General features: G+C 39.9%; 1 protein-coding gene across 2 annotated transcripts in view; it reads left to right on the top strand.

Annotated features, from left to right (window-relative positions):
- The window catches only part of LOC128686295 (protein Hook homolog 3), a 753,866-nt gene that overhangs the window by 658,486 nt on the left and 67,387 nt on the right, over positions 1-27,993 (top strand). For both annotated transcript variants that reach the window (XM_070085977.1, XM_070085978.1), the window contains exon 12: positions 25,853-26,028. In XM_070085977.1, coding sequence (XP_069942078.1) covers positions 25,853-26,028 — 176 coding nt within the window. The remainder of the gene's footprint in view (positions 1-25,852; positions 26,029-27,993) is intronic.

Here is a 27,993-nt window from a genome sequence, read left to right as displayed (position 1 = left end):
TTTGTATTGTTTGTTTGTGTAAACAAAGTGTATACACAAACTAATAGTGATAAAGTTTGTTCTGTTATTGTGTTGTAAATAATGAGTGTATATTTGAACAATGCACCTTACATTGGTCTCACAGGCCACATAAGTTACCTGGAAAAGAAAAATATTGAAAAATGCAAGAAACCTTTGAATTAGAGTAAATAAAAGAATACCGGGTGGGCGGCAGTCGCCGCTGTTGCCGTACGCACGTCAATTTCTGCAAACTTTGCGGCTCTATATCTCGGTAAGTACTGATGGCAAAAAATTTTTTTTAGGCTTAAAACACTAGTAAAAATATTCCTAACATTTTCATAAGAAAAAATAATTTTTTTTTTTTTCGAATATTTGGCGACATAGAATGACAGTTTCAGAGAGAGGCCTGAAACAGTCAAAGGGTTAAGAGTGAGATTATTGGTAGTCATACAGATAAATATCTTGAACAGCTCCTCATTAACAGTGTTGTTGAGAGAAGTCAGATTGGGATGGTAGTTGACAGAAGTTTTGTTATCTGCAAACAGAAGAGGTTCAAGTAGACGAGGTGCATTGGGGAGATCATTGATGTAAATGAGGAAAAGCAAAGAGGCAAGAACACTTCCCTGAGGCACTCCTCCATTAACAAGCCAAGTTGATTTGGTTACACCATTGATGGAGACGTACTTTTGTCTGCTACTAAGATGAGACAAAATATGCAAGATAACATGATGTTCTAGAATAAGATGCAAGATGTTGCAGTCCACTGTATCAAAAGCTTTCCAAGGTTCAAAGAGGCCCGAAGGATATTCATTATTATCAGAAGCTGCATAAAGCAGTTCAAGCATTTTTATAATTGTATCATTTGTACTTTTTTTTGGCCTGAATACAATCTAGCAGGGGTTGAGTATATTGTGGGACACTAGGAAAAAGTAAACTCACTTAAGAATTAATTTTTTGGGAGAGAATATGGAGGAGGTGAATGTATTCAGATATTTAGGAGTGGACGTGTCAGCAGATGGGTCTATGAAGGATGAGGTGAATCACAGAATTGATGAGGGGAAAAGGGTGAGTGGTGTACTTAGGAGTCTGTGGAGACAAAGAACTTTGTCCATGAAAGCAAAGAGGGGAATGTATGAGAGTATAGTTATACCAACACTTTTGTATGGGTGTGAAGCATGGGTGGTGAAAGTTGCAATGAGGAGGATGCTGGAGGCAGTGGAGATGTCATGTCTGAGGGCAATGTGTGGTGTGAATATAATGCAGAGAATTCGTAGTTTGGAAATTAGGAGAAGGTGTGGGATTACCAAAACTATTATCCAGAGGGCTGAGGAGGGGTTGTTGAGGTGGTTCGGACATGTAGAGAGAGTGGAACAAAACAGAATGACTTCAAGAGTGTATAAATCTGTGGTGGAGGGAAGGCAGGGTAGGGGTCATCCTAGGAAGGATTGGAGGGAGGGGGTAAATTAGGTTTTGTGTGCGAGGGGCTTGGACTTCCAGCAAGCATGTGTGAGCGTATTTGATAGGAGTGAATGGAGACAAATGGTTTTTGATACTTGATGTGCTGTTGGAATGTGAGCAAAGTAACATTTATGAAGGGATTCAGGGAAACTGGCAGGCTGGACTTGAGTCCTGGAGATGGGAAGTACAGTGCCTGCACTCTGAAGGAGGGGTGTTAATGTTGCAATTTTATAACTGTAGTGTAAAGTGCCCCTCTGGCAAGACAGTGATGGAGTAAATGATGATGAAAGTTTTTCTTTTTCGGGCCACCCTGCCTTAGTGGGAATCGGCCGATGTGTTAAAAAAAATTTTTTTTAGAAAGCACTAGCAAATAGAATATTGATGCATAGTTATTGACATCAGTTAGATTGTCTCCCTTGTGTACTGGAATAACCTTTGTTTTCTTCAGCATTGTTGAGAAAGTTATGGTTGCTAATAATTTGCTGAACAATGTTGCAGTTGTGGGTGATAACATATGAACTGCTTTTTTGTACATTAATAGTGGCAAATTAGTTTCCTTCCTTGTTTTTATGTGAGTATTATAAGAATAAGTTTATTTTGACATGATACATGGTTGTACAGAGGAATATAATAGTTGGGTGTACATGCCAAAAGCCCCTTAGTATGTAGAGCATTTTGGGCAAACTTAAAAATTAACTTAAGATTACGAAGGCAATAATAGTTCATATTGTCATTTGTTAAGTTACAGTTAGTACAAGAGAATTGAATATTCTATTAGGTAATGCTACATGGCTTTGACAAGTTTAGTAGAGAATAATTACACTATTGAATTAGTTTATAAAGATTACAGTATTACAATAGAACAGTTTAACCCTTTGAGGGTCGACAGGCCCTCTCCGAAACTCGTTCTCAGGGTCGGCCAAATTTCAAAAAAAAAAAAAATTATTTTTTCTTATGAAAAAATAGTTTTTTTTTCTAAACATTATAGGATAAACAAAAAAAATTTAACATCAATACTTACGGAGATATGGATGCATGAAGTTTGCAGAAAATGAGCCGCGTATGGCAACAGCGGCGACTGCCGCTCACCCGGTAAACTTTAGTTTACTTGTATTTGAAGGTTTGTTGTTTTTTTCACTATTTTATTTTTTCACATAACTTATGTGGCCTATGAGACCAAAGTAAGGTGCAATGTACATATATACACTCGTTGTATACAACACAATAAGCACACAAACATAATTATCAATATATTGTTTATAAAACTTGTTTACAAAAACAAACAATACAAAACATTGTTTATTATTATTGTTCTATAATATATATACCAATATACAGTCACTGAACATATTCCTATTAGTTCTGCAGCTTGTGGAACTCTGAAACATGGTGTCATACACAATGGTGTTTTATCTTTCTCCCTCATTCTATCTCTTTCAATCTGTCTCTCTCTTTCTATCTGTCTGTCTATCTCTGTCTCACAGGTACACATAAATACAAGTATACATAGTATAAATTACCTAGGATAACCCAAGAAATCCAGACAAAGTGCTATACTCTGCTTGAAGATGTGAGTAAAAGTGATGACACAGTCTTGTGGCTCTCTGAGACAGAGAGCTAGACGGATAGACAGATAGACAGGGAGCTTGACAGACAGACAAATAGACAGACAGAAATGTTAGTGTACCAGTACCAGTGTACTAGTGTTCCACCCTCCTCCTCCTCTTCTTCCTCTTCCTCCTCTTCCCCCTACTCTTCCTCCTCTTCCCCCTACTCTTCCTCATACTCTTCCTCTTCCTCCTCTTCCTCTTCCTCCTACTCTTCCTCTTCCTCCTACTCTTCCTCCTCCTCCTCTTCCTCCTCCTCCTCTTCTTCCTCTTCCTCCTCCTGCTCTTCTTCCTCTTCCTCCTCTTCCCCCTAATCTTCCTCCTACTATTCCTCTTTCTCCTCCTCTTCCTCTTCCTCCTCCTCTTATTCCTCTTCCTCCTACTCTTCCTCTTCCTCCTCCTCCTCTTCCTCCTCTTCCTCCTCCTCCTCTTCTTCCTCTTCCCCCTACTCTTCCTCCTCCTCGTCCATAGTGTAAATTACAAGGAGTCAGCAGCTGTCAAAGTGACATATTGGCTCATTACTCTTTCCCCCTCCGGCCTGTCAAAACAATGGGGTCGGATGCTGCTTCCCCTCCTCCATTTTATCTAATTATCTTTCTCCCTCATTCTATCTGTCTGTCTATCTCTGTCTCACAGGTACACATAAAATACAAGTATACATAGTATAAATTACCTAGGATAACCCAAGAAACCCAGACAAAGTGCTATACTCTGCTTGAAGATGTGAGTAAAAGTGATGACGCAGTCTTGTGGCTCTCTGAGACAGAGAGCTAGATGGATAGACAGGGAGCTTGACAGACAGGCAAATAGACAGACAGAAATGTTAGTATACCAGCAAAAACAAAGGGAGGGCGATGTTCATCTCATCTTTTGGCATCGGCTCTACCCTCATTTACCCTCATCAAACGTCAGCACTTATCAGATGTTATCTCCCCTTATCTTGTTACTGTCATGGGTGAACATTTATTATTACATATTATTATTATTACCTATTATTATTATTATGTATTATTATTATTATGTATTATTATTATTATGTATTATTATTATTATGTATTATTATTATGTATTATTATTATTATTATTGTTATCATTACGTATTCTTCTTCTTCCTCCTCCTCCTCCTCCTCTTCCTCCTCCTCCTCCTCCTCCTCCTCTTCCTCTTCCTCCTCCTCCTCCTCCTCTTCTTCTCCTCCTCCTCCTCCTCCTCCTCCTCTGCCTCCTCCTCCTCTTGCCTCCTCCTCCTCTTGCCTCCTCCTCCTCTGTCTCCTCCTCCTCTGCCTCCTCCTCCTCCTCCATTCTTGGAACAAGTTTGAAGAGCTTGTAGTTCATAATCACTATCATTATCATCACCAATGCTCACATCTGAGTCTGGGATTTTGGAAAATAGGAGTTTCCTCTTTGATTCTGGTACAACTGAACGACGGCCCAGCAGCAGAGGTGGAAGGCTGTGGGTTGTCTGGGTTTTCCTCACTATTACCCATATTATGGTCATTAGTTTCGGTCAAAACCTCACCAGAACCTTGAAACTCATCTTCACTGTCACTTCCATCTGTATTAGAACTGTCACTGGGGAACAAAAGTGTCCCAATTCGCCGAGGAGTGAGGAACTTCTTACCGCAGGGCACGGTGGAAATTGTGTACTATGATGGCATTCCCACAATGCACCACTGGGTCCCAGATTTTTTTCCTACTGCGCACACCCACCACACAGACCCATTCTCTCACATCTAGGCTTATCAGCCTTTTCCTGCGAGATTTGAGGCCGCTAGAATTTATGCGTACTAGTACGACAAAAACCCCTACGCGTAAGACGTACTAGTACGACCAAAACCCTCAAAGGGTTAAAACAATTTACAATATGATGTATTACAATTTAGTACTATTTAAAACAATGAAATTTAGAGATCCTAATTTTGAAGTACATAGTAAGTGGTTGAGCAGTCCTCAGTACATTGAGTAGATTTTGAGTAACTGGTAGGTATTAGGTACAGTTTGGTTAAATTTGGGTGATGAGGCAATTTCTTAGCAGGGCCTTAAACTGATTTACAGACGGGTTATTTAGTGTGTTCTGGCAATGAATTCCAGATCTTCGAGCCCTTTACATGCATACCATTTTTACATAAGGAGAGATGGACATGAGGGATATCAAAGAGTGATTTGTGTCTCGTATTATGGTTGTGTGTTCTGTTATAGTTATCAAGGAGGAGTTTGAGAGGAGGGTTTATATTTGAGTATAGTGTTCTGTGTAAGTAGTAGGCACAATAATAAGTGTAGATGTTTTGTATATTAAGCAAGTTAAGACTCTTGAAAAGAGGTGGAATGTGTTGTCTAGTGCAGGAGTTAGTAATCAGTTGCACTGTAGCTTTTTGCTGGGTTGTTAAAGACTTAAGGTGATTTTCTGTGGTTGAGCCCCATGTACAAATACCATAGGTGAAGTAAGGGTAAATGAGAAAGTGGTAGAGCAAGAAGAGCTGATTGGGGTACATAGTACCATATCTTTGAAAGGATGCCTACAGTTTTGGAGACTTTCTTGGAAATTTGCTGTATGTGTGTCTGAAATTTGAGACTGCAGTCAAGGTGGAGACCTAGAAATTTGCCCTCTGTCTATCTAGAAATGGGTGAACCATTTATCAAAATGTTTAGCTGTGCATTTGAAGCTGTTTCCAGATAACATGAAGTAGGTTTTGTCTATATTGAGAGTAAGTTTGTTGGTAGTCATCCAAGTAGATTTTTTAGCAGTTCAGCATTTACAGTGTCTGTTAGTGCAGTTGGGTTTGGGTGAGAGAAGACATAAGTAGTGTCATCCGCAAATAAAATGGGTTTAAGGAGATTAGATGCATTTGATGTAAATGAGAAAGAGAAGTGGGCCAAGGATACTTTCCTGTGGGACTCCAACAAGAACAGGATGTGTAGTGGAGCTGGCTCCATTTGTGTATACGTACTGGGTTCTGTTGCTAAGATTAGATTTTAGGTAATAGAGTGTCCTCTGACCCCGTAATGTTCAAGTTTTAGGTGCAAAAGGTTATGGTCAACTGTATCAAATGCTTTTCATAAGTCTATGAAAAGCCCCAGGGCAAATTTACTTTTTTCAAGTGCAGAATATATTAGTTCAAGCATACGTATAATAGCATCATTAGTACAGTGGACCCCCGCATAACGTTGGCATCGCATAGTGTTAAATCCGCATAGCGATACATTTTATCGCTAAAATTTTGCCTTGCATAGTGTTAAAAAATTCGCTCAACGTGATTCGTCCGAGACATGTCCATGCGGCCTGAGCCAGCCTCACTTGTTTTGCAAGTGGCATTGTTTACAAGCCAGCCTCCGCGGTAACATTCAAGCATACAATCGGAACATTTCGTATTATTACAGCCTTTTTATAGTGATTTCACCTGAAAAATAAGTGACCATGGGCCCCAAGAAAGCTTCTAGTGCCAACCCTACAGGAATAAGGGTGAGAATTGCTATGGAGATGAAGAAAGAGATCATTGCTAAGTATGAAAGTGGAGTGCGTGTCTCCGAGCTGGCCAGGTTGTATAGTAAACCCCAATCAACCATCGCTTCTATTGTGTCCAAGAAAACGGCAATCAAGGAAGCTGTTCTTGCCAAAGGTTTAACTGTGCTTTTAAAACAGAGATCGCAAGTGATAGAAGATTTTGAGAGACTGTTATTGGTGTGGATAAACAAAAAACAGATAGGCGATAGCATCTCTCAAGCGATCATAAGTGAAAAGGCTAGGAAGTTGCATGAGGATTTAATTAGAAAAATGCCTGCAACTAGTGGTGATGCGAGTGAATTTAAGGCCAGCAAAGGTTGGTTTGAGAGATTTAAGAGGCGTAGTGGCATACATAGTGTGATAAGGCATGGTGAGGCTGCCAGTTCGGAGAGAGAAATTGAAGAAGTTGCCTACTTCAAAGATTAAGGAAATCTGTGCAAAGTGGCTTGAAGTGCAAACCTTAATGGATGAAAATCACCCTCAGACAGCTATTGCAAGCCGTGCTGGTGACTATTACATTGACACTGTTGTGAAACACTTTAGGAAAGTCATAAAGGAACGAGAATTACAGGCCACTATGGATAGATATCTTGTGCGACAGAAGTCCAGTGACTCTGAAGCTGGTCCTAGTGGCATTAAAAGAAGAAGGGAAGCAACCCCAGAAAAGGACTTGACACCTCAAGTCCTAATGGAAGGGGATTCCCCTTCTAAACACTAAAACCATCCAGTCTCCCCTCCTCCCATCCCATCAATCATCACCACATCTTCAATAAAGGTAAGTGTCATGTAACTGTGCATGTTTTCTTAAGTTTGTGTGTATTAAAATTAATATTTCATGTGGTAAAAAAAATTTTTTTTTCATACTTTTGGGTGTCTTGCACGGATTAATTTGATTTCCATTATTTCTTATGGGGAAAATTAATTCGCATAACAATATTTTCGCATAACATTGAGCTCTCAGGAATGGATTAATAGCATTATGTGGGGTCCACTGTACTTTTTTTCAGCCTGAACCCAAACTGACAGGGGGTCGAGTATCTTGTGGGATACCAAGTAGGAGTAGACTTGTCTGTGAGTTAATTTTTTGAAGTTTGATATAGGCCTATAGTTGTTCAGTTCAGTTGGATCACTTCCTTTGAGAATCAGGGTGACTCTTGCTGTCTTGAATAAGGATGGGAAGGTGGAAGATTCAGTGGATTTGGTAAAAAGAGTTGCAATAATTGGAGACAACACATGAGAAGCTTTTATATACATGAGTGGTGGTAAGTTATTTAGGTCTCCTGTCATATTCTTTAGTGTTTTGATGATAAGCGAGATTTCAGTAGGGTTTGTTGGGGCTAAAAATAAAGTTTTTGAGTAGTTACCAGTGAGGTAGTCTTTTGGTTGAATATTTGAATTTGGGAATTCACTTGCTAACTTTGTTCCTACGGTCGAGAAAAAGACATTAAGTTTGTTGGCAACATTGCATGGCTGAAGGAGAGGTTCTTCTGGTTTGGTTAAGTTAACCATTCTCTTTTGTGACAGCCTTTTAGATCCTACAATTTCAGATAAGGCTTTCCAGGTCTTTTTCATATTACCTTTTATGTCATAAAATCTGTTTTCATAATACAGTGGACCCCCGCCTTACATTAAATTCGCCATACGATACATTTTAATGCAAAAATTTTGCCTCGCCTTGCGCTAAAAAACTCGCTTCACACAATTTGTCCGGAACTTGTCCCACACGTAGCCTCGGCTGCCCCATGCGTGCCAGTGTTTACAAACCAGCCAGTGCAGTCGCATCCACGCATACATTCGGTACATTTCATATTATCAGTGTTTTTAGTGATTGTAGCTGCAAAATAAGCCACCATGAGCCCCAAGAAAGCTTCTAGTGACAACCCTGCTGGAAAAAGGGTGAAAATTACTATGGAAATGAAGAAATAGATAATTACTAAGTACGAAAGTGGAGTGTGTGTCTCGGAGCTGGCCAGGTTGTATAACAAACCCCAATCAACCATCGCTACTATCGTGGCCAACAAAACTGCAATCAAGGAAGCTGTTCATGCAAAAGGTGCAAGTTTGTTTTCGAAACAGAGATAGCAAGTGATAGAAGATGTTGAGAGACTGTTATTGGTGTGGATAAATGAAAAACAGATAGAAGATAGCATCTCTCAAGCGATCATATGTAAAAAGGCTAGGAAAATGCATGAGGATTTAATTAGAAAAATGCCTGCAACTAGTGGTGATGTGAGTGAATTTAAGGCCAGCAAAGGTTAGTTTGAGAGATTTAAGAATTGCATGTCATCTTCAGTTTGTGTGCATTAAAATTAATATTTCATGAGGTAAAAATTTTTTTTTTTTCATACTTTGGGGTGTCTTGCATGGATTAATTTGATTTCCATTATTTTTTATGGGGAAAATTAATTCACCTTACGATAATTTCGGCTTACGATGAGCTCTCAGGAACGGATTAATATCGTAAGGTAGGGGTCCACTGTACAGTTTTTTTTGACCTTATTAGATTGTTCTGTAGCTCGATCGCTAGCGCACTCACCTTACACACTGAGGTCCAGGGTTCAAATCTCTTCTGGTACTGCTGGAAAACATTAGGGACATGTTTCCATAAGACACCTGCTGTCCCTGTCCCTATTCCCGCATCAGTTCAAAATGGGTACCTGGGTGTTATTCGACTAGTGTGGGTCGCATCCTGGGACAAAACTGACCTAATTTGCCCATAATGCTCAGCATAACAAGCAGCTTTCTATATACAGTGGACCCTTGACCAGCAATATTAATCCATTCCAGAGAGCTTGTCGTTAGTCGAATTTATCGTTAGTCAAATTAATTTTCCCCATAAGAAATAATGGAAATTCAATTAATCCATTCTAGACACCCAAAAATATGAAAAAAAAAAATTTTCACATATATACATTTTCCTATACAGAAAAAAGATACATGCACAATAAATAATGTATTGTACTAAATGAAGAATAAATGACACTGACCTTTGTTGAAGATATAGTGATGAGATGGGAGGAGGGGAGATGGAGGTGTATTAATTTTTGGAAGGGGAATCCCCTTCCATTAGGACTTTAGGTAGCAAGTCCTTTTCCAGGGTTACTTCCCTTCTGTGTTTTTTAATGCCACTTTTGAACAACTTGAGAGTCACTGGACCTCTGTCACACCAAAAATCTGTCCATAGAGCTCTGTACCTCGCATTCCTTTAAGATTTTCCTAAAGTGGGTCACAACATTGTCATTGTAAAAGTCACCAGCATGGCTTGCAATATCTGTGTCAGGGTGATTTTCCTCCATAAAGGTTTGCACCTTTGTCCACATTGTACAAATTTCCTTAGTCGTTGAAGAAGACAACTTCCTCAATTTCTCTCTCCCCTCCTCTGGAGCAATTTCCTCAGTTGTGGCCTCTTGCTGTTGCAGATGCTCTTGCAGCTCATCAGTGGTTAGTTCTTCATTGTCGTCCTCCACCAACTCTTCCACATCCTTCCCACTAACCTCCAACCCCAAGGACTTCCCCAATGCCACAATAGATTCCACAACTGGCATAGGCTGCTCAGGGTTAGCCCCAAACCCTTCAAAATCCCTTCTACACATTCTGGCCACAATTTCCTCCAAGCAGATTTCAAAGTCCTGTTAGTCACTCCCTCCCAAGCCTTACCTATAAGGGTTATGCAATTGAGAATACTAAAGTGATCTTTCCAAAACTCTCTTAGGGTCAATCGAGTGTCTGAGGTCACTTCAAAGCACTTTTGAAATACTGCTTTGGTGTACAGTTTTTTGAAATTTGAAATGACCTGCTGGTCCATGGGCTGGAGGAGAGGAGTGGTATTAGGAGACAAATACTTCACTTTTATGAAGCTCAGCTCCCCCGAAATTCGCTCTGGCAAGTCTGAAGGATGAGCAGGAGCATTGTCTAATACCAGGAGGCACTTAAGGTCCAATTTATTTTCCAGGAAGTAATTTTTCACAGTGGGGCCAAACACATGATAAAACCAGTCATAGAAAATGTCCCTAGTGACCCCTGCCTTACTGTTTGCCCTCCACATCACACACAAATTAGCCTTGGCAATATTGTTTTTCCTAAACACACTGGGAGTTTCAGAGCGATACACGAGTAAAGACTTCACTTTGCAATCCCCACTAGCATTACTACACAACATTAAGGTTAGCCTGTCTTTCATAGGCTTGTGTCCTGGCAGTGCTTTTTTGCCCTGTGTAATGTAGGTCCTGTTTGGCATTTTCTTCCAAAACAGGCCTGTTTTGTCACAAACACTTGTTGGGATTACAGTCCTTCAGCCTCTATGTACCCCTGGAATTCCTTCACATAATTTTCAGCTGCTTTTTTGTCCGAACTGGCAGCCTCACCATGCTTTATCACACTGTGTATGCCACTATGATTCTTAAATCTCTCAAACCAACCTTTGCTGCCCTTAAATTCACTCACATCACCACTAGTTGCAGGCATTTTTGTAATTAAATCGTCATGCAACTGCCTTGCCTTTTCACATATGATGGATTGAGAGATACTATCTCCTGATATCTGTTTTTCGTTTATCCACAACAACAACAGTCTCTCAACATCTTCAAGTACAGTGGACCCCCGGTATTCGATGGCATTGGTATTCGATAAATCCGGTATTCGATGCATTTTATTGCAAAAATTTTGCCTCGGTATCCGATCGAAAACCCGGTATTCGATGCGATTCGTACGAGACGTGTCCACGTGTGGCCTGAACTGCCCCGTGTGTGCCAGTGTTTACAAGCCAGCCAGTGTGCGCGCATCTAAGGATACATTCGGTACATTCCACATTATCACTGTTTTTGGTGCTTGTTTCTGCAAAATAAGTCACCATGGGCCCCAAGAAAGCTTCTAGTGCCAACCCTTCGAGAAAAAAGGTGCTAATGACTATTGAAATGAAGAAAGAGATAATTGCAAAGTATGAAAGTGGAGTGCGTGTGTCGGAGCTGGTCAGGTTGTATAGTAAACCCCAATCAACCATCTCTACTATAGTGACCAGGAAAACGGCAATCAAGGAAGCTGTTCTTGCAAAAGGTGCAGCTGTGATTACGAAACAGCGACCGCAAGTGTTAGAAAATGTTGAGAGACTGTTATTGGTGTGGATAAATGAAAAACAGATAGCACGAGATAGCATCTCTCAAGCGATCATTTGTGAAAAGGCTAGGCAGTTGCATGACAATTTGGTAAAGAAATTGCCTGCAACTAGTGCTGATGTGAGTGAATTTAACCCTTTGAGTGTTTCAAGCCCCTCTCTGAAACTGTCATTCTATGTCGCTCAATTTTTGAAAAAAAAAAATTATTTTTTTCTTACGAAATGATAGAGAATCTTTTCCCGATGGTAATGACACCAAAAGTTCGAAATTTGGTCGAAAACTCTTGGAATTATGCTCCCGCGAAGTTAGCGGTCTCGGCGACATATGCATATCAGCGATTTCGCCGACTTTGAGCCCTATTTTCAGCCAATTCCATTGTTCCAGTTGACCAACTCATAGCTATTTCTTTTGAACTCCATTTTATCTATCAGCTGAGTACAAGAAACCTCCCATTTACTAATTTGGACTACCCAATATGGTGGTCAGAAATTGGCAATTTGGCCAATTTCACGCAAACTAAAAAAGATGCCAATTTCAAAATAGGGTCCAGAATAAACAAGGTAGACATTCGTGGCACTAAAATAACATATGCTCTGTTCATTAGTCACATCTCTAGGCCCCTCTTATATTATTATTGCTTTCTATTTTGATTTTTTATTCATACAAAAAAATACAAAATTTACTGTTATGCAGACTACTGCATTATTGTAAAAATGGTATAAATAATATAAGTGCACTAGTGAAAGAATATTAGACTCCCCAGTTGACGTGTATTGGACGTGTGGTGTGATTTATTTACTCCTGAACATTGGTAAAAATCGAACATTTCCGTTACTTTGAGCTCAGTTTCAAGGTCGTTTTCATCGTCAAAGTAATGAAAATCATCTCTATTTCTGTAATATGTTTTCCATTTTATCACCTAAGACCGTGAAAACGCGAATACAACGATAAATACTATACGAAAATACACATCAAAGTCGGCGTTTTATTCCAAAAAAAGATCAGTTTTTTTTTTCTCATTACGCAATGTGTGCTGCAGGATTTTTTTATGTGGTACACACTGACCACACAGACCCATTCTCTCACACGTGGGCCTACCAGCTTTCTCCCGCTTGATTTGAAGCTGCTAGAATTATTGAGTATATGTACGTCAGAAACATTGGCTCGTAAGACGTATTTATACGTCGAAAACAGTCAAAGGGTTAAGGCCAGCAAAGGTTGGTTTGAAAGATTTAAGAATCGTAGTGGCATACATAGTGTGATTAGGCATGGTGAGGCTGCCAGTTCGGACCAAAAAGCAGCTGAAAAATATGTGAGGGAATTCAAGGATTACACAGACAGTGAAGAATTTAAACCTGAACAAGTGTTTAATTGCGACGAAACAAGCCTGTTTTGGAAGAAAATGCCAAGCAGGACCTACATTACTCAGGAGGAAAAGGCACTCCCAGGACATAAGCCTATGAAAGACAGGCTTACTCTGTTGATGTGTGCCAATGCTAGTGGTGATTGCAAAGTGAAACCTTTATAGGTGTATCACTCTGAAACTCCCAGAGTGTTCAGGAAAAACAATGTCCTCAAGGCTAATTTGTGTGTGCTGTGGAGGGCAAACAGTAAGGCATGGGTCACTAGGGACTTTTTCTATGACTGGTTACACCATGCATTTGCCCCCACTGTGAAAAATTACCTAATTGAAAAGAAATTAGACCTTAAGTGCTTCCTGGTATTAGACAATGCCCCTGGTCATCCTACAGACTTGGCAGAGGGACTTTCTGGGGACATGAGCTTCATTAAGGTCAAGTTTTTGCCTCCTAATACCACTCCTCTCCTGCAGCCCATGGACCAGCAGGTCATTTCCAACTTCAAGAAACTGTACACAAAAGCTATGTTTCAAAAGTGCTTTGAAGTGACCACAGACACTCGATTGACTCTAAAAGAGTTTTGGAAGAATCACTTTAATATCCTCAATTGTATAAACCTTACAGGTATGGCTTGGGAGGGAGTGACTAAGAGGACCTTGAACTCTGCTTGGAAAAAACTGTGGCCAGAATGTGTAGACAAAAGGGATTTTGAAGGATTTGAGGCTAACCCTGAGAATCCTATGTCAGTTGAGGAATCCCTTGTGGCATTGGGGGAGTCCTTGGGGTTGGAGGTTAGTGGGGAGGATGTGGAAGAGTTGGTGGAGGAGGACAATGAAGAACTAACCACTGATGAGCTGCTAGATCATCTTCAACAGCAAGAGGCCAGACCTGAGGAAACTGCTTCAGAGGAAGGGATAGAGAAATTGAAGAAGTTGCCTACTTCAAAGATTAAGGAAATGTGTGCAATGTGGCTTAAAGTGCAAACCTTTTTTGATGACAATCACCCTAACACAGCTATTGCAAGCCATGCTGGTGACTATTACACTGACAATGTTGTGAAACACTTTAGGAATGTCATAAAGGAACGGGAGGTACAGGCCACTATGGACAGAAATGTTGTGCGACAGAAGTACAGTGACTCTCAAGCTGGTCCTAGTGGCATTAAAAGAAGAAGGGAAGTAACCCCGGAAAAGGACTTGCTACCTCAAGTCCTAATGGAAGGGGATTCCCCTTCTAAACACTAACACCTCTCCCCTTCTCCCATCCCATCAATCATCACCAGATCTTCATTAAAGGTAAGTGTCAATTATTCTATTGTTATTGTCATTATTGTAATTATTCTATTGCATTAAACTTAATATTTCATGTGGTAAAATTTTTTTTCATACTTTTGGGTGTCTTGCACGGATTAATTTTATTTCTATTATTTCTTATGAGGAAAATTGATTTGCTTTTCGATATTTTTGGTATTCAATTAGCTCTCAGGAATGGATTAATATCGAGTACCGGGGGTCCACTGTACTTGTGATCTGTGTTTCGAAAACATACTTGCACCTTTCACAACAGCTTCCTTGATTGCCTTTCTGTTGGCCAAGATAGTAGCGATGGTTGATTGGGGTTTTTTATACAACCTGGCCAGCTTGGAGACATGCACTCCAGTTTCATACTTTATGATGATCTCCTTCATTTCAATTGTAATTCTTACCCTTTTTACCACAAGGTTGACACTAGAAGCTTTCTTGGGGCTCATGGTGGCTTATTTAGCAGTTACAAGCACTAAAAACACTGGCACACTAACTGAAGGCAGGGCAGCTAAGGCGCGCTCAGGCCAGACAGGACACGTGGATGTGTTTGGGACGAATGATGTTGGTTGAGTTTTTCATCGTTTGTTGGGCCAAATTTTTTATGCTCAAACGCTTCGTTAGTCAAATTTATCATTAGACGATGCCTTTGTTGGTCGGCGATCCACTGTAGTAGTGTGTCATTGATGTCAGCTAGGCCTGTATACCTTGTACATGTACAGTGGACCCTCAGCTAATGATGGCATCACATAACGCTAAATCCAGCATACGATACATTTTAACGCAAAAATTTTGCCTCGGCTAACGCTAAAAAACTCGCCCTTTGCGATTCATTCGAGACGCGTCCATGTGTGGCCTGAGCATGCCTCAGTTGTCCCATGGGTGCCAGTGTTTACAAGCCAGCCAGTGCGGTCGCATCCACGCATACAATCGGAACATTTCATATTATCACAGCGTTTTTAGTGATTGTACCTGCAAAATAAGTCACCAGGGGCCCCAAAAAAGCTTCTAGTGCCAACCCTGCAGGAAAAAGGGTGAGAATTACTACAGTCAGCTGTTGCTGCACCACGGTCAGCTGCTGCTGCACCACGGTCAGCTGCTGCTGCACTACAGTCAGCTGCTTCTACACCACTGTCAGCTGTTGCTGCACCAGTCAGCTGTTGCTGCACCAGTCAGCTGTTGCTGAACCACGATGAGCTACTGCTGCACCACGGTGAGCTACTGCTGCACCACAGTCAGCTGGTCCTAGTGGCATTAAAAGAAGAAGGGAAGTAACCCCAGAAAAGGACGTGCTACCTAAAGTCCTAATGGAAGGGGATTCCCTTTCTAAACATCAACAACTTCCACACTCTTCCCTCCTCCCATCTCATCAATCATCACCAGATCTTCAATAAAGGTAAGTGTCAGTTTGTGTGTATTAAAATTAATATTTCATATGGTAAAAAAGTTTTTTTTTTCATACTTTGGGGTGTCTTGCACAGATTAATTTGATTTCCATTATTTCTTATGGGGAAAATTAATTCAGCTAACGATAATTTCAGCATACGATGAGCTTTCAGGAGTGGATTAATATCGTTAGCTGAGGGTCCACTGTACTTGTAGTAAATAAAGATATACAGTGGACCCCCGCATAGCGATTACCTCCGAATGCGACCAATTATGTAAGTGTATTTAAGTAAGTGCGTTTGTATGTGTATGTTTGGGGGTCTGAAATGGACTAATCTACTTCACAATATTTCTTATGGGAACAAATTCGGTCAGTACTGGCACCTGAACATACTTCTGGAGTGAAAAAATATCGTTAACCGGGGGTCCACTGTATTATTATTAGTAGTTTTTTTTTCCTCTCAACAAGTCGGCTGTCTCCCACCTAGGCAGGGTGACCCAAAAAGAAAAAAAATCCCCAAAAAGAAAATACTTTCATCATCATTCAACACTTTCACCTCACTCTTACATAATCACTGTCTTTGCAGAGGTGCCCAGATACAACAGTTTAGAAGTATATATGTATAAAGATATATAACATATTCCTCCAAACTGCCAATATCCTAAACCCCTCCTTTAAAGTGCAGGCATTGTACTTCCCATTTCCAGCACTCAAGTCCGGCTATATAAATATAACTGGTTTCCCTGAATCCCTTCACTAAATATTATCCTGCTCACACTCCAACAGCTTGTCAGGTCCCAAAAACCATTTGTCTCCATTCACTCCTAACACGCTCATGCACACTTGCTGGAAGACCAAGCCTCTCGCCCACAAAACCTCCTTTACCCCCTCCAGCCTTTTTGAGGATGACCCCTACCCTGCCTTCCTTTCCCTACAGATTTATATGCTCTCCAAGTCATTCTACTTTGATCCATTCTCTCGAAACGACCAAACCACCTCAACAACCTCTCTTCAGTCCTCTGACTAATACTTTTATTAACTCCACACCTTCTCCTAATTTCCACACTGCGAATTTTCTGAATAATATTTACACCACACATTGTCCTTAGACAGGACATCTCCACTGCCTCCAACCACCTCCTTGCTGCAGCATTTACACCCCAAGCTTCGCACCCATTTAAGAGTGTTGGTACCACTATACTTTCATACATTCCCTTCTTTGCCTCCATGGATAAGGTTTTTTCTCTCCACATATACCTCAGCACACCACTAACCTTTTTTCCTTCATCACTTCTATGATTAACCTCATCCTTCATAAACCCATCCACTGACACATCAACTCCCAAATATCTGAAAACATTCACTTTTTCCATACTCCCTCTCTCCAGTGTGATATCCAATTTTTCTTTATCTGAATTGTTTGATACCCTCATTCCCTTACTCTTATCTCTGTTCACTTTCAACTTTCTACCTTTACACACCCTCCCAGACTCGTCCACTAACCTTTGCAACTTTTCTTTAGAATCTCCCATAAACACAGTATCATCAGCAAAAAGTAACTGTGTCAACTTCCATTTTGTACTTGATTCCCCATAATTTAATCCCACCCCTCTCCCCAACACCCTAGCATTTACTTCTTCCACAACCCCATCAATAAATATATTAAACAACCATGGTGACATTACACATCCCTGTCTAAGACGTACTTTTACTGGGAAGTATTCTCCCTCTCTTCTACACACCCTAACCTGAGCCTCACTATCCTCATAAAAACTCTTTACAGCATTTAGTAACTTACCACCTATTCCATATACTTGCAACATCTGCCACATTGCTCCTCTATCCACTCTGTCATATGCCTTTTAAAAATCCATAAATGTAATGAAAGCTTCCCTACCTTTATCTAAATACTGTTCACATATATGCTTCAATATAAACACTTGATCTACCCATTCTAAAACCTCCTTGCTCATCTGCATCCTGCTTTCTGTCTTGCCTCTAATTCTTTCAATAATAACCCTACCGTACACTTTACCTGGTATACTCAGTAAACTTATTCCCCTATAATTTTTACAATCTCTCTTGTCCCCCTTCCCTATATATAAAGGAACTATACACTCGCCAATCCCTAGGTACCTTCCCCTCTTTCATACATTTATTAAACAAAAATACCAACCATTTCAACACTATATCCCCCCCTGCTTTTAACATTTCTGTCATGAACCAGTCAGTTCCAACTGCTTTACCCTCTTTCATTCTACGTAATGCCTCATGCGCCTCCCCCACACTCACATCCTGCTCCTCTTCACTCCTAAAAGATGTTATACCTCCCTGACCAGTGCATGAAATTACTGCCTCCCTTTCTTCACCGACATTTAAAAGTTCCTCAAAATATTCCCGCCATCTGCCCAATACCTCAAGCTTCCCATCTACTAACTCCCCTACTCTGTTTTTAGCTCTTTGCACTGCAACTCGTTATTGTAATTACAGAATCTCAATGCAAGGAAATAAAAATTATATTGTAACTGACAAATCCATTCGTTCCTAGGCTTTCTTAACTTGTTTATCTCACTCCAAATTTTTTTCTTATTTTCTGCAAAATTTCTTGAGAGTGCTTCTCCCACTTTCTCATCTGCTCACCTTTTGCACTCTCTCATCACATTCTTCACCTTTCTTTCACTCTCCATATACTCTACTCTTCTTATAACACTTCTGTTTTGTAAAAACCTCTCATAAGCTACCTTTTTCTCGTTTATCACACCCTACATCATTCCACCAGTCACTCTCCTTTCATCCTGCACCCACCCTCCTATAACCACAAACTTCTGCCCCACATTCTAATACTGCATTTTTAAAACTATCCCAACCTTTTCAACCCCCCCCCCCCACTACTCATAATTGCTTTAGCCCACCTTTCTGCCAATAGTTGCTTATATCTCACCCTAACTTCCTCCTCTCTTAGTTTATATACTTTTACCTCTCTCTTACTTGCTGTTGCCATTGTTCTTTCGTCCCTTCTACCTCTTACTCTAAGTGTAGCTACAACTAAATAATGATCTGATATATCCATTGCCCCTCAATAAACATATACATCCAGGAGCCTACCCATCAACCTTTTATCCACCAATACATAATCTAACAAGCTACTTTCATTATGTGCTATATATTATCCTTTGTTATTAGACTCATTCTCCACCGTTTTTCATATAGATGTTTTTTATCAATAGATTTGAGGATGCTGTGATCTGCTTAGTTTTTATTGGGCAGTGCATGTTATAGAGCTTTTGGGTTTTTTGTAAAACACATTAACACATTCATCAATATCGAAGCTGTCTGCTATTTTGCCAGGCAATGTCACTTAATGCTGAAATAAAATTATTAACAGATGACTCGTCATGTAGTCGGAAGGTGATCTTAGTTGTGTCCTGGGGCACTTTACACAAGTTGGTTATGAGAAAGATGGGATAGTGGTCAGTGGTGTTATCTGTGAGTATGCCTGCTTTTAATAGGGATATAGTGTTTGTCCAGATATGGTCTAGTAAGGAGGCATTTGTCTCAGAGATTCTTGTAGGTTTTGTTATTGTTGGTAGAAGTAAGCAGCTGTTCATAGTGTTTGTAAATTCAGTTACTTTGTGGGTCATGGTCATGGATGAGATTTATATTGAAGTTCCCTGTAAGTGTCAGGTGGTGGTTGTTCATCTCTGTGCTGTTATGTTTCTTAGCTTTTCACTGAATGAGTATTGGAGTGAGGTACTCTGTAAATTGCTCCAACTGTTAGAGGTATTTTAAGGTCTTTGGATTTAAATTTAGCAAATGTATATTCTCCATATTCATCCCTTGTGCAAGTAGAATTTATACACTCTAGTTTATCAGAGTAGCATATAGCTGTTCCACCTCCTAATTGGTCTGGCCTACAATTATGTATAGCCATGTAGCCAGGTATGGAATAGATGTTGTAACATCATGTTTTAACCATGTTTCAGCGAGAGTAATGATAGACATACTGACATTTAGGGAATTTAGTAGTGCTTGAAGGTCATCATAGTTCTTGCTTAATGATCTGACATTATAACTGAATATTGTTATTGTTGGCACTGAGTATTATCTTAGCCAGACTAGCAGTGTAGTAAAGGCAATTGTTGTTAGGATGTGTGTCATTTAATAAGAGGTTAATATCAGGATCGATGATTGCAGTCATATGACCAATGCAGGATTAACAATGTATAAATAACAGAAAAGATAGTACTGCCTGTTAATAAGGGTTGATATAATGCCTATGACAAGTAGTAAATCAATATTGCACATCTGTTAGGAATCAGTATTGTACTGGAGGTAATATGAGAGCTTATACAAGGCAGTGCAAAGTATATGTAGCAAAAGAACTCAACAGGATTAGTCAGAGCTAGAGTGAGTGAATGAGTTTGGAAAACTTTCAGCAAGGAAGTCACCCACCTGGGCATTAGAAGTTGGGATTTTACTAGCTAGACTTAATCCTATAGCAGAGAAGAAATATTGGCTGTTTCAGCAGGCTGGATGTAAGGTTCATTAGGTTTAGTTAAGACTTGAACTCTAGCGTTGCCCAGTTTTCAAGAGTCCAACATTTGAGTTTTCCTACTACCATAATATAGTTGTTTAGACTTCCGTATTAGATTAGTAAGCAATGAGGAATAATTTTTGGTTTGTTCCTTAGTTATTAATTCCAGTCTGAACTGTTTTTCATAGATATTTTTTCATCAGTGGACCTCTTAGGATGCTATTTGTTAGCCGTGAGCTATTTAGTCTCTTTGCTGTTATCTTCTTAGTTTTAACCCTTTCAGGGTCCAGACCCCCAGTCTGAAAATTCCCTACAGGGTTCAAGAATTTAAAAAAAAAATTATTAATTTTTCTTATGAAATGGTAGAGAATCTTTCTGAAGGTAATAAAACAAAAAAGTATATAATTTGATAAAAAATTTATAAAATTACACATGAATTTTTCTGTGTCAGTGATATTTACACACCGGTGATTTTTCCCAATTTGAGTCCTATTTTCTGCCAATTACATTGTTCCGTTGGGCCAAATTCTTAGCTAGTACGTATATGTTCCATTTTATCCACTGAGCACAAGAAATTGCCCAGTCAACTATTTAAACTACTCAGTAAAGTGATTGGAAATTGGTAATTTGGCCAATTTCACACAAAGTTCAAAATATTCCAGTTTCAAAATAGGGTCCAGGATATTAACAATGCAGGCATTCCTGGCACTAAAATAACACTTCCTCTGTTTATTAATTACATTTGCAGGTTTTACACATGAATTACATTTTGTTTTTTATTCGCATAAAGAATTTTTATTCACACCAAAAAGTAGAAGATTTACTATTATGCAATATTGTAATAATCATATAAATAATATCAGTGCATTCATGAATGAACACAAGACTGACCAGCTGATGTGTCTTGGATGCATGATGTGATTTGTTTATTCTTGAACATTGGCAAAAATCGAATGTTTCTGCTACTTTGAGCTCAATTTCAAGTTATTTTGAGTGCTAAAACCAGTCAAACTCATCACTATTTCTGTAATATATCTTCCATTCTATCAAGTGAGACCAGGAAACCATGAATACATCTGTAAACACTAAATGAAAATACACCACTAAGTCGCTGTTTTAATCCAAAAACACTACTGCAGTTTTTTTCTCATTATGCACTTCATGCTGCAGGATTTGTTTTACATGGTGCACACTTAACACATTGATGCACTCTCTTATATCTAGGCCCAAATTTACCGCTCACAGCTTATCTGAGTGAGCTGAACTCATGACGTAATACTACAGCTCGGGCCCTGGCTTCAAAGCCGTAGAACTGTGGGACAGACCCTCAAAGGGTTAATAAGACACTGTCTATTGTAGAGACTTTGTCAGTAAACTCTGTGCCAGTCAGTGTCATATATTGCTGAAATAAAGCTACATATTTGCTGATGTCTGTGATGATCCCTGCTGTGAGAGGAACTATTATATTAGTCCAGATATGGTCAGTACTGGATGGTTGTTGCTAACAACATGGTACTACATGATTGTTGGTGGTTATTGCTAACAACAACACAGTACTAGTTGTTGGTGGTTCTTCTTCTGTTGGGTTTCAGGGCCACTGACAGCATACGCCGTATCGAGCCCGTTGTTGGTGGTTATTACTAACAACAAAACAGTACTTGTTGGTGGTTATTATTAATAACAATGCAGTACTAGTTTATTTATTTATTATTAATTTGGACATGATACATAGCTGTACAAAGTAATACAGTGGTTGAGTGTACATGCCAAAAGCCCCTTGTATGCAGAGCATTATGGGCAGGCTTAAAATTAACTTAAGATTAGCTAAGCAATGATATATTCAGTAGTAAAAATTACAGTAAACAAATTACAACATGAAGCACAAATGAGTACAGTGGACCCCCGCATAACGATCACCTCCGAATGCGACCAATTATGTAAGTGTATTTATGTAAGTGCGTTTGTACGTGTATGTTTGGGGGTCTGAAATGGACTAATCTACTTCACAATATTCCTTATGGGAACAAATTCGGTCAGTACTGGCACCTGAACATACTTCTGGAGTGAAAAAATATCGTTAACCGGGGGTCCACTGTATTTCAAATAAGAAGCTTTATAGTTGTACAAATTTGTAGCATAATTTATAATATAATTCAGTCAGATTGAATAAAATCAATGATTTGTAGTGCAGAAACAGGTCATATGGTCATTGATGAGTTACTGAGCATTCAAGAGAATGGAGTATTCTATTAGGTAATGTAATTAAAAGAACGTAGTTTGGGAGGGTCACAGGTTATACATTTATGAGATACAGTTATTCAGTATTTATTTAGTTGTGGGTGAGTAAGTGGTTTTTAAGAAGAGACTTGAATTGATAAACAGACAGTGTTTCTTTTATATTCACAGGTAATGAATTCCAGATTTTTGGGCCTTTTATGTGCATTGAGTTTTTACATAGTGTAAGATGGACACGGGGAACATCAAAGAGTGATCTGTGCCTTGTGTTATGGTCATGTGTTCTGTTGAGGTTGGTAAGGAGAAGTTTGAGGGGAGGGTTTATATCCAAGTTAAGTGTTCTATGTATGTAGTAGGCACAATAATAAGTATGGATGTTTTGTATGGTGAGTAGGTTTAGAGTTTTGAATATTGGTGGAGTATGCTGCCTGTAGTAGGAATTTATCATCATTCTGACTGCAGCCTTTTGTTGGGTAATTAATGGTCTGAGATGGTTTATTGTTGTTGAGCCCCATGAACAAATTCCATAGGTGAGATAGGGGTAAATGAGTGAGTGATATAGGGCCAAGAGGGTTTACTGTGGAACATATTACCGTATCTTTGATAGTATGCCTACGGTCTTGGAAATTTTCTTGGAAATTTGTTGTACATGTGTTTGAAATTTGAGTCTATTATCAAGGTGGATTCCTAAGAATTATCCCTCTGTGAGCTTTGTGATAGATGATCCATTTATCATTATGTTAAGAGGGACATCTGTAGTTCTGTTTCCAAACTGAATGAAGTAGGTTTTGTCAATGTTGAGAGTAAGTTTGTTAGTCATCATCCAGGTAGATATTTTCTGTAATTCGGTATTTACAGTATTGGCTAGCATGACTGGGCTTGGGTGAGAGAAGACGTATGTAGTGTCATCTGCAAATAGTGTGGGTTTGAGTCCATGTGATGCATTAGTTGACTAGATAAACCTTTGAATAAATAAACTAGTTGAATAAATGTACGTTTGATATGATGTTTAAATAGGGAGGCTTGTCTGAATGTGTTAAATTGGAAAATATAAGAAAAATAGAAGTGACAGCAGTTCAGTACTCTACTGTATATCTGTTAACACAGTTGACCATCTGTTAACACAGTAGTTATGTTCCTGAAAATAGCATGTCATAAAAAAATCTTGTAAAATGAACTAGAGAAATTATTGAAAAAATTGGGTTACATTCCTTAAACCTCCCAAATAAGTCACCCAGATTTTTTAAGATCTCAGAATTGTAAAAAAATGATAATAATATAATTATCAGTGAATGTGGTGATGTATGTCACTCAAAGATCCCACAACCACATCTCTGCTAACAGACAAAGGTGGCTTATTGTTTGGTGGTCTCACTCACTGCAATTGTATGGCATCTATAAAGGAGGGGTTAGAGTTGTGTGAGATGTAGGGGTTGGGGTGTACATGGGAGGGGTTAAGCAGGAGTTAGTGGTTGGGATGTGGGGGGGTTCAGTGTGTGAGTGGGAATTGGGGAACTACTGGCATAGGAGGTGGAAACCAAGAAGTGGAGGGGTAGGGACAGGAGCTGGAGTTAGGAGGTTGAGGATGTTGAGCAGTGGAGGGGTGTCAGGGGTGGAGGCAGGAAATAATAAGGCGGTGTGGTGACTGTGTGGGTGAGTGTGCAGTTGATGGTGTGGGCAGTAATGAGAGATTAGCTATGTGCATGACATACAGTGAAAGGTCAAGTAAGGTGTGGGCATGAGATCATGAAGAAATGGTGTGGGTGAGGACATGGGATTGTGAAAGATGTGGTCTTGAGATAGTTGGGGAATGTGGCCATGGGAGAATGGTGTAAGTGTGTGGCTGTAGGGAAAATTGTATGGGTAGGTTGTGTTGGTGGAGGTTGTTGGGTTGAGGGTATGTGGTTGTGGGTGAATTATAGGGGTAAGTGGCATGTGTAAGGTTGGTAGATGTGCAGCGAGGGTATGAAGCCATAGGGAAAGGTTGCTGGATGTGTAACAGGGAATGGGTGGAGGCAAGTGGTATGGCAGAAGCCTGTGGCTAAGGTATGGTACTGGATGAGTACAAATGGAACATTGAGGTAAGGGAGGTTGTGTACATAAGGGAGGCTTTCCCTATAAGACAATAGACTCACCCTTAGGCTCACTCTCAGATACATAGGGAAAAAACAGGAAATATGTTGCATGCCACATTTTCCCCTACATGTATGCTGCCATGTAAACTGATCAATATGGCATGTTTACCTAAAACATGCTGCAATTATACAACTGCATTAACTGTTAAGTGTTAACATATTTCATGTTAGCTGATGGTCTACTGTACTGTACTTCATCTGTGATCATTTATTCCTAGGATGACTAGAGTCTGGAACATGTTCATAGAGCATAATGACATCAACAAAATAAAAATCATTTGACCAAATGAAATCACTGGCCCACAGCTGGCTACAACTTCATCCTGCTCACTATTTGTATATCTCTTAGTAATGAGAAGACTTTCAAATGAGCTGATAAAGGTAACAGCTCTTAACTTGTAAATAAAGTTAGGAACCCTAAGCCTAAACTTGTAGAACCCTGTGTAAAAAAAAAAAAAAAAAAAAAAAGTTAGTGTTGAGACTACTAACCATTCTTCAGTGTCTTACCATACATTATGCATGGTGGTGGTACTGGTAGTGTTATACACTTGCACCTGGTAGATGCATTTTTTTTTTTTGTAATATTCTAGTAGTTCCACCTCCTGAATAATACATGAACAAATGCAGTGCTTACGAAGAATCTCTACTTAATATGCATGGGTAAGGAAGGACTTGGAAGACTCTTGGCTGTCAGAACAGGTGATTATCTTTTTCAGTGTATTTACAGCAGCAGGTGTATTGTAGTATCCTGTCTTCAGTGTTTAGTGAAGGAGCATCATAAAACATCATATTGAGAAACTTGAACATGTGCAAGACAGTGACATAAGTCTTGTATTATACTAGTTTCCTGGTTCAAAAGACTCTCATACTATTCACAACATTTATTGAAGTACGTACTAAATGTTTGACTATGATGATTGCAGCCCTAAACAAGCCACTCATGGCAGTGTTACCTTGAATAAATGTTCTGAACCGTATAGAAGTGTCTTAACAAATCTTGTTTGTTTCGCTGTTCCATTTACTTCCTCTTGTTACAATTGCTCTTTTTTCTAAAAATGGTGGACATGTGAATCAGGCCTCTAAACAAACTTAAATAATTGATCTGTTAAGAAAATATAAACAAAACTAATCAAACTTTATTGCATGACTTTCAGAACTGTGTGTGTTTCTAAATTGTAGAAGTTTACAGTACTGAATTATGTATAAAATTTACATTAACCCTGGCAGACAACTAAACCACCGCATCATGGAGCTGGAGAGTGAGGTTGAGGAAGCCAAGGCTGCTGTCACAACCCCAGTAGCTGCTGCTGCTGCTTCCAAGAACGTCGAGGGTTCCTCTGTGAGGCTGAGCAGTGGAGAAGCCAGGAGGATAACTGAACTGGAGACTAAACTGACACAACAATGTAAATATTTTGTGTTTATTAGTTAATTCTAGAGGTGTTTTAAGGTAAGATGACATTACTTGGTTATAGTGGTATTTTAGTCCATGGGGTTGGATGTGAGTGGTGAGGATGTGGAAGAGTTGGTGGAGGACCACAGGGAAGAGCTAACCACTGAAGAGCTGCAACACCTTCACTGGAACAGCAACAGGCCACAACTGAGGATATTGCTTCAGAGGAGAAGGAAGAGAGGGGAGAGAATGTGCCTTCTTCAGTAATTAAGGACATGTGTGCAAAGTGGAGCGAGTTGCAAAGTTTTAAATAACAAAAAGGCACAATACCGTGACTGGAACGATACACAAATAACCCGCACATAAAAGACAGAAGCTTACGACGACGTTTCGGTCCGACTTGGACCATTGACAAAGTCACACTAACAGAGGAGGAGCAGGACGGCTATATATAGGCAGGAAGAGGTGGAGGTAGTAGTACAAGAATTGTATATAATACCGACAGGATGAAATGACACATGCACAACACCCGGGCATCCCCACCGTAGACGTTTTGCCATCCAGCCAGCCACTGGATGGCGAAACGTCCACAACAAAGACAACCAGACGCCGCACATGTGTCTAATTTCATCAGTAGATGTAGTAGAAGAAGAAGAGGTAGTAGTAGTGGTAGTGGTAGAAGTGGGAAATAAGGAAGAACCAGTCAAATACAAAGGAAGGGGAGCACTGCAAGAGAGCTAGAAACCCACAGAGGGAGAGCAAGCGCACCGAGGTGCGTGAAAGGGGAAGTGGTGAAATAAAATAAAGAAGGAACAGAAACACGAGACAGGAGAGAGAAAGACAACCCAGAGGAGAAAAGGAGAGAGGAAAGGGGAAGAGGAAGAAGAAAAAGAAGAAGAAGAAGAAGAAGAAATGAGGATTCAGGTTAAGTCACGGGTGTTCTGAAGTTTGGAGCATTTTACAATGTAGTGGGAGAGGAAGGCATCTACAGAGACGAAGCCAGGGCTAAGGTTCATACAAAGAAAGTTGTGTATAAGAGAGGATTCAACTAAACGGCGACTGTTCGAGTTGGAAGTAGGGAAGACAGTTTTAGCAGAAGACCAGTCAATAGGATGGCTATGATCTCTGACGTGACAGAAAAGAGCATTGTTAGTGTCGGCAAGCCTAACACTATTTTTGTGCTCCCTAAGTCTGTCAGAAAGAGATCGACCAGTTTCTCCAAAGTATTGAAGAGGACAGGAGGAGCAAGAAATAGAGTAGACACCAGGAACATCTGTAGAGGGAGGAGAGGTATGAACGAGATTAGTGCGAAGAGTGTTAGTCTGGCGGAAGGTAAGCTTGATGTCTAAGGGACGGAGAGTATTGTTGAGATTAGAAAGACCGGAAATGTAGGGAAGGCAGAGGATAGAAGAGTTCCCATGAGTAGAGAGTTTGGGAGAGAAGAAATTGCGTTTAGCACGTGAGAGGGCAGAGTCTATGAAATGGGAAGGGTAGCCAAGACGGGAGAACGAATTATAAAGAGTGGAAATTTCTGCTGGAAGGAACTGAGGATCACAGATGCGGAGGGCACGGAGAAAGAGGGAGATAAGAACACTTTTCTTGACAGGGGAAGCATGATAGGAAAAGTAGTGAATGTACATGCCACTGTGCATAGGTTTACGGTAAACGGAAAAGGAAAAACCTGTATCTGAGCGGTGGACATGGACATCAAGGAAAGGAAGTAAGGAATTAGATTCCCATTCAGCTTTAAACTTAATGGAAGGGGCAAGATTGTTAAGAGCTTCAAGAAAAGGTTGGAAGAGACTGGAGTCATGAGGCCACAGAGCAAAGATGTCATCCACATAGCGGAGCCAGAGTGAAGGTTGCACATCGAGGGTAGGAAGAAGAACAGTCTCGAAGTATTCCATGTAAAGATTAGCAAGGACAGGAGAGAGAGGAGAGCCCATAGCGACACCGAAGGTTTGGGAATAATATTTCC

The sequence above is a fragment of the Cherax quadricarinatus genome, chromosome 17, assembly GCF_038502225.1.
Source record: "Cherax quadricarinatus isolate ZL_2023a chromosome 17, ASM3850222v1, whole genome shotgun sequence".
NCBI lineage: Eukaryota > Metazoa > Arthropoda > Malacostraca > Decapoda > Parastacidae > Cherax > Cherax quadricarinatus.
Note: the sequence above shows the minus strand (reverse complement) of the source record. Positions and strands in the feature narration are given on the sequence as shown.